At 56.3% G+C, this 11,962-nt stretch overlaps 1 protein-coding gene across 3 annotated transcripts in view; it reads left to right on the top strand.

Moving 5' to 3' along the window:
* The first annotated feature begins 5,086 nt into the window (after positions 1–5,086).
* GRID1 (glutamate ionotropic receptor delta type subunit 1) overlaps positions 5,087–11,962 on the top strand; it is a 611,661-nt gene continuing 604,785 nt past the window's right edge. For 2 of the 3 annotated variants that reach the window (XM_032491611.1, XM_032491612.1), the window contains exons 1-2: positions 5,088–5,578; positions 7,783–7,938. In XM_032491611.1, coding sequence (XP_032347502.1) covers positions 5,500–5,578; positions 7,783–7,938 — 235 coding nt within the window. In that variant the 5' untranslated portion in view covers positions 5,088–5,499. Of the gene's footprint in view, positions 5,579–7,782; positions 7,939–11,962 lie in introns of all 3 variants that reach the window. The other variant, XM_032491610.1, reaches the window with a different exon arrangement.

Raw genomic sequence — 11,962 nt, 5'->3', positions numbered from 1 at the left:
TTTCAAACTTTAGACTCTCAACAGCAGAACCCTTTCCTTATACACAACGGACTTAGAGCACACAAGTTCAAGCCTGAAGGAAGTGGGGTGGGGCTAGAGCCCTGGAAGCCAGGACCTCCTCTGAAGAACACCCTGGGCCCAGGCTGGGGGACACACACACCTGGAGGACCACTGCTCTAGGAGGAAGTTGGGACACAGGCTGCCCCAGAAGGCCTCGGACTGAGATGACAGCTCAGGGTTCTTCCTGGTAACTGAACCCTCCTTTTTGCTTATGCTTGGTATTTGGTAATGCCTCTGTGCAAACTCTGGCCTGCCTCTTCTGCCTTTCAGAGGGGCCTACGGAAAGGATGGACCTTGCTGGACTCCACAGGGCCAAGGGGAGCCCTGGATGTCAGCATGAGAACGTGGGTGGGCTTGAGCTGGGGTTTGGTGCTGCCACCTACCCTGTCAGGGAGGCCTGGGTCCAGGGACCAGATCTCTGAGGTTCTTGATTGGTTTTGCAGAGGAAGCAACTTCTCACACAGGCAATGTTTTAGATTATCCTGGTTTTAAGCAGACTGCACACTCTAAATGGGCCTCAGTTTCCTGACCATAGAATGGGGATAGAGAGAGATCCCTGCCCTGCAGAAAGAAGGTGCTCTTGTCTAGAGAGGAAATGCTATGTGTGGTTTCCTTCCTCCTCATTGGCCTGTGGGGCGTGGCTCCAGCAAAAGGAAGCCTCCTTACCTGGGCTGTGAGGCGTGGGCTCCTGCACTGTGCCATTGGCAATGAAGTAGACAGAGTACCTGGGGAGGCTGGGTGTGGCCAGGGGGTTGGGCCTATCAGTGGGTCCTGCCTGGGAGTCTGCGGCAAGGTGGGTGCAGGGAGGGCACCTTCAGTTTCATTCACCCCACCCTCAACGTGGAGAAAACCAAAGACTAAATGAATAGAAGCCTCAAATACTGGAATGAGGGATGCAAAAGATTGCTGGCCTGGGAAATTGAAAAGTAAAAACCCATGAGGCTAACCAGAATAAAAATAAAGTAAAAAATACGGTAATATAAAAGAAGATGAAATCAAATAAATACACACTGAGAAACAGTAAAAATGAGATGAAAGAGATTGGCAAGAAGGGGTAAGGAAGACAAAGCAGAGATGGACAATTAACATACAACAAAAGACCAAAGGCAGCGACTGAGGGGAAGGATGAAATAAGCAATAAATAAGTGGGGTTTTTTTTTGTTTGTTTTTAAGAAAAACCCAGTGGGTTAAGAGAAGAAAATAGCAGTGGGGTTCTCTGAGCTCAGATTCTGGCAGATGCCGGTTGTTTGGAGCCACTGGGTAGAGCCCAGCTTGGAACTGAAGACACAGGGCGTAGAGCTTGGCTCTTTCTAAGATGCTGGCTGGCCCCTCCCTGGGGGGTGACCCCAGGACTTGGGTTGGCTTCCTCCTTGTGTTCTCAGGAGTGCTGTCTTCTGTGAAAGCCTGCAGAGAATCCCCCAAGCTGGGTCTTGCTCTCTCTTGCAAGTGGTAACCATGCAGGTCTGAGCTGAATTATCTTAGAAATCCTGGGTGGGCTCTATGCTGGGGAGGGAGGGAGGAAGGTAGAGTATCTGGTCTGGTTTGGGGCTTGCTTAAAGGAGCATGACTGGGGAGGGGTTACCTCTTCAGGGGTTGGGCAGTGGTGGTTCTACATGAAGGAGACAGCACCCCAGGGAATGTGCCAGGGCAACAGGCTCCTGGGAAGGTCAGGACTCCAGCTGGTGCTCCCTCCGTCCAGTTGGGATGGCTGGGATGAGAAATGAGATGACAGAGAAAGGAGAGGTCTGCTTTATGGGATGACAAGACTCCAGGTGATGAGGACTGTGGCTTCCAAGGGGACCACCATGCGTTGTTTTTGTCTTGATGTTTCATTTGCAGGTTTGATGACAAAATACTGGCTTACAGTAGTGTTTTAGTTAAGATTCCTGATGGGCTCAGGTTATCTCTTTGCATCTCCTTTCCCACATGGAAAATGGGAATACTATCTTCTAATAAGATGTAGGGTGTTGAGCACTGTGCCTGCATATGGTAAATGTTAAATAAATATAGCTAGAATTAGTGTAACTGAAGATCTTTTTAGAAAAAGCAACCACTTGTGCCGGCTGAACTCCGTTCAAAAGGAGGATTGATTGACCCACTTTTAATTTCTGTGACTACATCTTTGTGGAGTGAGGAGCAAACCAAGAGCATTGAGTCCTGGGTCTGCCAGTAACTCACCTGGTAACTTGGGCAAGTTACTCCTTTCTCTGAGCCTCAGTTTTCCCCTCTGTGAAATGGATTTGCATCATATGATCCAGAGATTGCTAATCTCTCTTCTCCAGCCATGTTATTAGCATTGGGGTGGACTTGTTCATCAGGTAGAGTTGCTTCCCCAGGAGTCTGGTTTGGGGGAGACAGCTTTTGCAGTCCCAGAGGTTATCAGGTCTTAAAGGGACTGGGCTGGCCAGGATCAATAAGTAATTAAGGATTTGATGAGCTTGACAAAGCCCCAATTATAGCCAATGTCCTTGGAACCTGGTAATCCCAACTTCAGGTGGCAGAGAGGATTAAAAGAGTCTTGCCTAGAGGTAGTGGGGCATAGCACCCCAGTGATCTCTGGGCCTGCCTCCCAGCTCTAGGAGAAATCGGACCTGTGCAGAGTGCCCCTCCTGGCTAGTCAAGGGCTACCCAGGCCATTCCAGTCTAGCAGGGAAAACTGGCTTGGCTTGGGAGTGTAGGAGGATGAGCACCAGGAGATGAGCATCTTGGGATGGTGAAGGACCCCACACTATGGGAGATGGAGAGAAAGGTGGTACCCAGGACAGGAGGTTGAGATTTACTCAGGCCAAGAGCTTCCAAGGGAATGCCAACCTGAGTCATAGCCCTCAGGTCCCAAACTATAGGGAATCTCATCATCCAAACTAGAAACTGATAGAAATCTCAAAACTGTGTGTGTGCTTATAGGTTGACTTCTTAATATTTGGAAAGGGGCTTGAGACTGGTCTCACTGCAATCATGCTACCTCTATCTAGCATAATAAATATCAAGAAAAACTTCTAACTGGGTTAGAAGTATCACATGCCTACTTTACTAACATACTGCAGGGGTCCAAACAAGTGTGTCTGAGGAATCCCTGACCCTGTGGCTCTTGATCTCAAGTTTGAGCCCGTAGAGGGTGAATATACTACCATCCTTCTGAGGTGGAGACAATCCCCATAGGAATCAAAATGTTATATAATAAAATCCATCCTTTATTTCCCTTCTCTCTACAACTGTTCAGCCAGTGCATGGTAGAATTCCCAGGGAATGAGAATGGAGACATGGAGAGTTTGTAGAGCCTGAGTGGGGCATGTTTTACAATTCAAGGCCCCTAAGATGGATTTCTTGAGGAAGTGCCTTTGTGTGAGCACCACATCCAGCTGGACAGCTTGGCCTCCAGCATGCATGGTCATTTTTCTCTTTCTGTCCACTGGCCCCCTCATCCTGGAAGTCGCCGTACCAGCCCATGTGGCTCCCTGCTGTTTCTCCAAATCAGCTTCTCCTCTCCCCTAGGCGCCTCTGCCCAACTGAGTTAGTCCTATCAGCCACTGCAAGGGCTGCCTCACTGCTCTCCAAGCCTGCACTGGTCCCCTCTGCACCGCCTCCTCCCCCATCTTTACACACACACACACACACACACACACACACAATTCTTTTTCTTCTTGCCTTGGCTGGCTAATCAGCATTCAGTGCCTGGAAGCCTCCCTTCCTTCTCCCTTGGTAACCCCCACTCAGCCTTTAGAACTGTCACCTCTTCCAGGCAGCCATCCCCTGGCTCTTCCTCCCACGCTAGGTCACAGCCCAGGACGTGCCTGTGCGTATATTGCACTCAGGGTCCTTGACACCTCTTTTAATGATCTGTTTAGGTGTCTGCCTCTCCTTTGAGTGGGGAGTTCCAGGAAAGCCTCTCTGAATCTCTCACGCCCAGCGCAGGGCCCTGATCAAGGCAGAGGCCTTGGGGGCAGGCCAGCAACAGGGCTCGGGGTGCTCCTGGGCTCGCTGGAGCAGCCTCTCCTAAGAGGCTCTGCCAGGCGCTCCCAGACCGAGAGCTTCATTGGAATCCCGGTCTGGGAAGGCTCAGTTGTCTCCCCGAAATCTTGAGTGTGCCACGTGCAGCCCACTCTGTCTGAAACTTGGTAGGGTGGGTGGGGGCGATGGGGCAGGGTGGCTACGCGTCAGGCTTGCCACCTCCTTCCAGGCTGGAGCCCAAACACCTTAACGCTATATCTGATGGTGGCGGCTGGCCGGAGGCATCCATGGAGCAGTGGAGAGAGCCCCGCTCTCCGCTGGCTACAAGAAGCAAGCTCTCCGCCTGGGCTTGCGCGTAAAGGCTCCGTGCAGGGTCGGAGTCTGAGCACGCGGGCCGCTTGGAAGGCTCCTCACGTCCAGGCGCCTCGGTCACGGATGCGCCGGTTTCCGGCCATGAATTGGGCTTCAGAGTCGGAGCCTCCTGCCCGACTCCCGGCTGAGCCCAGGGCAGCCGGGCGGGGGATGGGCGCCCGCCAAGGTCCGTGGGGCCAGCTAGGGTTCGAGCCCACAGCCGTGGCTCTGCTTCTGGACGTTTGGCCGTGGCGGGTCCCCTTTGGCTCCCCTTGCATCCTGGTGCCTGGCTCAGCGTCCTGCCCCATCTTTATCCTGCTATCCTTGGCCAGGCTCCGCGAGGGGCTCTTTGCCCAGGGCGGGGGTAATGGCGCGAGATGCTCGGCGGCTGAGGTTGGCGGGCGCCAGGGGTCTCCGGGAACCCCCGAGGGCATTCGGAGGCAGATCCTTCTTCATCCTCTCCTCCCTGGCGAACGGGGCCCGAGACCCTGGGCCGCCAAGTCTCTGCGCACCGCAGTCCCGGCGATTCCCCATCGCCCTGCCGGCCTCAGAGCGTCGCTCCAGCTGGGAGAGAGGGGCACCCGGCGCCCCCTCCGAGCCACGAGCGGGAGAGCGCCGCGCTGCGAGGCAGAGGCTCCGCAGTCACGTGGTCGAGAGGAGGGCGGAGGGGAGGGAGGCGGGCAGGGAGGGGAGGGGGAGCAGAGCCGAGGGGGAGGGGGAGGGGAGGGGGCGTCCTCCGCAGTTCGCTCCTCGCCGGGGCTCAGACACACAGCAAGCCCGGAGCCGCCGCGCCGGCCCGGCTGCTGCTGCCACCGCCTCCGCCGCCTCCGAAGCCTCCCGAGCCACGGGAAGCGCCCCCGCCGCCGCCGCCGCGGGCCGCCCCCGCCGCGCCGGCCTGGACTCGGGCTGTCGCGCCGCCGCAGCCACCACCGGAGCCGGAGCGGGAGCCTGACCGCGCTGGGCTGGGCTAGGCTGGGGCGGGCGCAGGGCGCAGGGGCGGGCACGCGGGGGAAGACGCACGGGCGGGCTCGGCTCTCCCGGGGAGCGGCCCGGGACTGCACCCGGACCGGCGCCTCCCCGCTCCGCGCTGCCCTCGGCCTCGCCCCGGGCCCGGGCGGATGAGCCGCGCGCCCGGGGGACATGGAAGCGCTGACGCTGTGGCTTCTCCCCTGGATATGCCAGTGCGTGTCAGTGCGGGCGGACTCCATCATCCACATCGGTGAGCGCGGCGGGCGGCGGGGTGGCAGGGCCGAGGCTGGGCGGGGGCCCCAGCGGCGCGGGGGGCGCGCGGCGTCCAAACTTGGCTGTTCCCTGGGCTGAGGGGCTCGGCGGGCGGTGCTCCCCCAAAGGGCCGCGCCGCGCCGCCCCGCGGAGGAGATGTGCATGGGCCGCGCCGCGCTCCCGCGGGCTCCCGCTGCTCCCCGTGGTTCCAATCCCCCCGCGGGGCCCGCGGCTTCTGCCGACACTTCGGGCTGCGGCTGCGGGGAACCTGAGGCTAGACGCACGTCCAGACCCGCGCCCGTGGCGGGGCCGTCGGCGGGGTAGGGCTAGCCCTTACTCTCAGCTCAGAGCAGCGTGGGGGCAGGGGGCGGACAGGGCCCGGGGTCTCGCCAAGTTGGCAGGGCAGGATCAAAGAGGCCCGACCGGAACCGTCCGTGAATGTGGGTGGGTGGGTGTTGTCAGCGTGTGTCGCTTTGTATGCACCTGGCACCGTGTTGGTGTCACTGTGAGAGGGCGTTGGGGTGTGTGGGGCCATCCAAGTCTGTGTTGGTGCGTGCACGACTGTCTGTCAGCCTGTCAAGAGTGGACACTGTCTGCCTGTTTCCCTGGTGTGTGTCTGTGTATTTCTTAGTGTATTTGTGGGAGTGTGTGTGTGCGTGTGTGTGTGTGTGTGTATCTGGTTGTGGCGATGGCAGCCTAATCCTGGACAGTCCCAGAGTTTCCCATGGCCCAAGTGTTGGGGGCTGGCAGATGGCCTGGGTGGTGGGAGCCAGAGGAGAAGCCTGGGCAGCGGTGTGTTGGGGCAGTGTGTGTGCGCTGCAGGCTGAGCGGGATTTGACCAACGGAGGGAGAACCGGGAGAGAAGAGGAGACAGGAGAGGAGGAGGGGGCCGGTGGATGGGGAGTGTGTGGGAGTTGGTAGCAGCATGGGAGAAATCCCAGGAAGTTGGGCCGGGTTAGGGGATTGACAGTGGTTGCTTTTGGGGAACTCTTCTGCAGTAGCCTTTCCGGAAGTTGGGAAAGACCATCGAGCCCAGAGAAACTGGGGGTTGGGAGGTGTGAGAAGGCAGGAATGCTGGGACAGGCTAGGCAGGGATGTGAGGGGTGGTGAGGGACTAGGCCTGGGCTTGGTGTGCTGCAATTCCCCCGGCAGGGGCCGAGGCCAGTCCTGCTTCCCAGTGGTGGGTGGTGGTGGGGGTCGCTTGGGTCTTGGGTCTTGTGGTCAGCATTGCGGCTCTGGGTATAGCATGGAAGGGTACCTCCCTCCTCCTGCCCAGCCCCCAGCTCCCAGTATCACTGGGCCCAGCCCTGGGACTATGGTGAACCTCAGGCCTGGAGGAGAGGAAGGACTCCAGAGTTGTGCAGGCTGCAGGGCCAGGCTCTGGCGAGTCTGATGGATCTCAGCTGCAAGTGCACAGAGTCAGCCAAGGCGGTGCTAAGAACGCAAAGGGCCAGCCGGAGGCTGCCCGGGAGGAGATGTTCATGGTTCAAGAGCAGCTCCTTCTGGCTCCTCAGCCTTGCTGTGTCAGAAGGCAAGGTGTCCAGGGACATTCTCTTACCCACTGGACCCCCAGTGTACTTGGAAGAAGAAAAAGCGGGGAGGGATGGAGACCAGGAGGCAGAGCCCAGGCAGCCAGGCTGGGACTGAGCTGCCTGTCATCAGTCATCAAAAGCCCCTACATAACAAAGCCCCCTGACACAGGAAAGCCACTGTGGACATGCTTGCTCAGCTCCATGCCAGCAGGGAAGAAGAAAGTCATCAGTCAGTTTTTGGGATGGGGACTGGGGTCATTGCCCTGCGGGGGGATTTTCTGGCTCCTAGGATGGCACTTACGGGGCCATGTCAGGGCATTTAGGAGCTGCCTGAGGTCATGCCAGCTTGGCTAAGTCCATTATGTGGGGGCATGGCTGGTACATGAGGTGGCTTGGTTTTGAGACACTTGTGTGACCTGGCGGCAGCATGTATCATGTGCATGTGTAACTCATGTCAACTGTGTTGGCATATGGGGGCGGGCATATTTCTGTGCTGGTGGACTGAGGAGAGCCTTAAACTATCCTATCTGGTTGGAACTCCAGCCCAGAACTCCCACCACCTGGCAACCTGCAGTCCTGCCAGCACCATGACCCAAGGGCCAAGGGTAGGGGTGAGGTGGGGAAGGAGAGCCCCTCTCTAGGCCTGGTCTTGACCCCTCCTCTCCTCCAGGTGCCATCTTCGAGGAGAACGCGGCCAAGGACGACAGGGTGTTCCAGCTGGCCGTATCCGACCTAAGCCTGAACGATGACATCCTGCAGAGCGAGAAGATCACCTACTCTATCAAGGTCATCGAGGCCAACAATCCTTTCCAGGCCGTGCAGGAAGGTGAGTGACCGGCCGCAGTGCCCAGGCTGGGGCCGGGGCCCGCCAGGCCGCGTAGCACTGGAGACCCGCGGGGTTGCGAAGGGCTGGGCCGCGCGGGGGGCCTCCTGTGCCCCTGGGCGGTCGCGGTGCTACGCACGGTGCGCGCTCTCTCCCCGGCCCACCAAAGCCGGAGCGCGGGGAGTGCTCCGCACCGCGGGGCTGGAGCGGAGAGCTTGTGAGCCAGCGAACTGGGCTCCTTGCGGGGCGTGTCCCGGGCTTATGCGGCTCGTTTTCAGCTCCGTGGGCTAGTGTGTGTGCCCAGCGCTGGCGGCGCAGGGTGTGCGGCTTAGGGCCGTCTTTGTTGTTTTTGAGTGTTTGTGGGTGGGCGTGTCTGCGCGCCCGGTATCTGGGGTGGTGCGCCTCTCCTGACCTGGATGGGCTGCTGTTTTCTTCGCTGCCGACCGAGGCGCGTCTGGCGCTCAAGCCCGTGGTCTGTCCTCTCCGGAGCACAACCCCGGACGTCATGCGACCCCTCTGTGCCTTGGCCCGCGTTTCTCGGCCTCATTCCTTCTCCGGCGTTTGGAGAAGCCACGCTCTCTCGCAATCCTCACCATGGGCGGAGGCTTCGCTGCCTGGGCCGGAGGTGGGCGCTGTTTGACCAGGAAAGGAGTGAAGTTGGGCCAGGCCAGGCTGCGGGGAAATCCTAGCCCGCGCCTGGGCCTGGGCCGGCGTGGTCCAGCCTCTGCCTCGGCCCGCGGGGGGCAACAAGAGTGCCTGGCTAAGCGCGTTTGAGAACGAAGCCCCTTAGCTTTTCCCTCCTCTCCGCTGCGCTCCCTCCCACTGGACGTGAGCCTGGGTTCTGGGACTTGGGTGTCTCCCCCATGATGCCTGCTTTCTCATCAAGGCTCTGATACCTGATATCAATGCCCCTAATACCTGCCCAGCCCAGGGCCCCCTTCCTCTCCTCTGCCCCTAAATCCATGGGTTTGACTCCAGGTCCTTATACCTGGAAATATTGAGGACAGAGGGCACCGCTGGTGGCACAGGGTACAGGGATTTCTCCCAGGAGGAAGTGACAGGACAGTGGGTGTACTGTGGAGGTGGGCTGGCTGAGGGCTCCAGGAAAGTTTTCTCTCTCACCCCCTCCCCCAGCCCCTCGCCCCAGAGGCCTCCCCCTGCCCTGGGCTATATGTGGCTGCTGGTCTTTTGGGGACCTCCAAAGATAGGGTGACTCAGTGAAAGGTCTAATCCGAGTCTAGAAGTTCGGTGCTGGGGAGAACTTTGTGCTGGAAGGAGGTTTTGGGGAGCCTTCTATTCTTGAGTGTAGCAGAGGAGGAAGACGGCCCAGCTCTGGGGCCTGAAGGTCCAAGGATGTCTTGAGGTAGTTGTAAAAACCTGGAGTCCTGAATGTGTTTTGGGGGTGGTGGTGAGTGGGGTGAAGCTGGTATTGTCTGTCATGGAAACTGCTGCTCCCAGATGTCCACTGATGTTCACTGAGATACGGGAGGAGGAATCCCTGTCCTTCTTTGATGTTAGATCATGCCCGACCTGCAGTCCCTGTCCCCACACACCCTGCCTCTGGATGTCTTTCTGGGTGCCCTTATTAGGAGAATTGCCACTGCTTGGGGTGGGCTCTAGCCAGGGGAGGACGGGGCCTCCTTAGGCGGGGAAGACCCTAGCTGGGGTGGGGATCTGTGGTGACCCAGGCTTTTCCAGTTACACAGCACAGTTTTCACAGTGTCTCTTGCTCCCCTGACAATGTACACACACACTTGTCTCTATGGACATTCGTTCTTTTTGAGCTCAGGAGCTGAAGACTCAGTTGGGAAGCACATATTTCCTGCTCCAGGGAGCTCACAGTGTGACAGCGATGCCACCTGTGTTCGCCATGGTGTTTTGGCCCTTCCACCTTCTCTGTTGACATACCTGGTTTCCGCTGACTTCCTCTCAGCTGTGTTGCATATTCCATGCTCACTCATTTTGCTCCGAATAATGCTGATCTCCATGCCCCTTCCCTGCCCCGCAGCAGGTCCCCAGAGACTGAAGATAATGCCTTTGCCCCGGGTTACAGTCTCAGGCAGGTAACACACATGGGTGAGCTGGGCAGCTGGGCCTGGAAGGACCCAGAGTGTGGGGTCTGGAGAGGTCTTCTCTGTCAAAAGCAGCAGCTGTTCCACAGCTTCAGCTGATTTTGTCATTTGGGAATGAAAATCCTAGTGTTAAAAATGTGCTGATTTTTTTTTTTAAGAAGAGCCCCAAATCTGGACATTAGTGTAAAACCTGATTTCTAACTGTTGTCAACTGATCAAACAATTTCAGCAACACAGTACAAGCCAAAGAAAATGGAGCCATGGCCATTTAGCCTTCAAGCCCTAATGCAGTTTTGTCCTGGAGACACAGGGCTCTACCTGGGGCCCTTTTCTGGGTCTCAGTTTCCCTCTTTGTATAACTGGAAAAATGTCTCATTGGGAGGGTATAGCTCAGTGGCAGAGTGCATGCTTAGTGCACAGGAGGTCTGGGGTTCAATCCCCAGTACTTCCATTAAAAAAACAGACAAACAAACAACAAAACCCTAATCTCCCCCCCAAATAAATAAATAAAATATAAAAATTGAAAAAAAAAAAATCTCAGGCTCTAAGGATGGGTGGCTGACACAGTCACAGGAGGGTGTGAGAGTGCGTGTGTGCACATCCGAAACTAGAGAGCTGGATGCTGGTGGCTGACAGTTGTCTAGGCAGAAGAATACTGACCAGGGGTTGTTGGGCTGCCCTCTGCCCGTAGGGCATATGCTGGTTAAAGTTGGCGGGCTTTCAACTGAGAAGCCACGTGGGCAGAAATCCACATTGTTATCTGTGACCTTTGGAAGCCCTGGGATGTTACCAGGTATGGGAGGAGCCAGCCCCTCGGGGGCCTTCAGGAGCGTAGAGCAGGGCACCAAGGCTCCTTTTCCCTGGCCTGAGGCTTGGCTAGGTAGGTGTTCAGCCCGCTAGGTGTCCTCTGTGCTCCGTAGGGTACTGTCCATCCTGTGGCTTGGCCCTGCTTGATAGATACCTCATCTCTCTCCTGGGCCTGGACCGTTAAAGAGCAGCAGAACATGGGTAGTAGGCACAGTTTTGCTGGGAAAGGAAAGGACTTCTTGGCTGGGGAGTGGCCAAGGCTTAGGGCAAAGGCAGACGGGTTCAGTCTCCATTGTGGACCCCCTGGTGGAGCTGAGATTGAGCTGAGGCTGCCCTATTTTGGCCAGAGAGGCAGCACCATGCAGGAAGTAAGAGCTTGGCTTCTGGAGCCCAAGAAATTGGGCTCAGATCTTGCTTGCTTCCTGTGTAGTGTGATCCTGGGGGAGGCCTGGCCCTGTTCAGAGCTTCTGTTCATGAGCCTGTTAAGAGGGAGCACTCACAGTACCCGCCTCCTGCGATTATTGGGAGGATTAAATGAGACGTGTATGAATCGTCTGTGGAAGGCTTGCGGTAGGTGTTCGGTAAACACTAATTCCCTCTCCGTTCCTTGACCAACTGCGAATCCATCTCAGCTTCTCTGGAGGCTGTTGGTATTTCCATTTGTTTCACTGCTTCAGCTAGTGAATTCCTTGAGAGCGGACCCTAACTGACCTTTTTATTTCCAGCTTTTTACTTAACTTTTTTCCTCCTGGTTGTAAAAGAAATGCCTTGCAACAATGAGCGTGAATTAATTTAAAAATGTACAAAAGGAAAAGGGCAATGCGTGCTCATTATCTAAAATGTGGAAGGTACAGGGAAGCAGCAAGAGACAGAACAGAATCATTCTACCACTGTTACTTTCCTTCTAGTCTTTTTTCACTAGTCTTTTTTCACTGACTGAATTTCATAAGTGCTGAGAGATCCTATCCTGTTCAGTTGTATATTTTGAGTTTTTTAATTTTTCATTTATCATTGGCTTTTTTGGAAATCCCTATGAACTATTTGTAAACATTACTTTTAATGGCTTTGTATATTTTTCAATATTCAAAACAGCTTTTTTAAAGAAAAACAGTGGAAACATTTGTGCTGAGATATGTTTAAGTATTTAA

This window comes from Camelus ferus, chromosome 11 (genome assembly GCF_009834535.1).
Source record: "Camelus ferus isolate YT-003-E chromosome 11, BCGSAC_Cfer_1.0, whole genome shotgun sequence".
Classification (NCBI taxonomy): domain Eukaryota; kingdom Metazoa; phylum Chordata; class Mammalia; order Artiodactyla; family Camelidae; genus Camelus; species Camelus ferus.
Note: the sequence above shows the minus strand (reverse complement) of the source record. Positions and strands in the feature narration are given on the sequence as shown.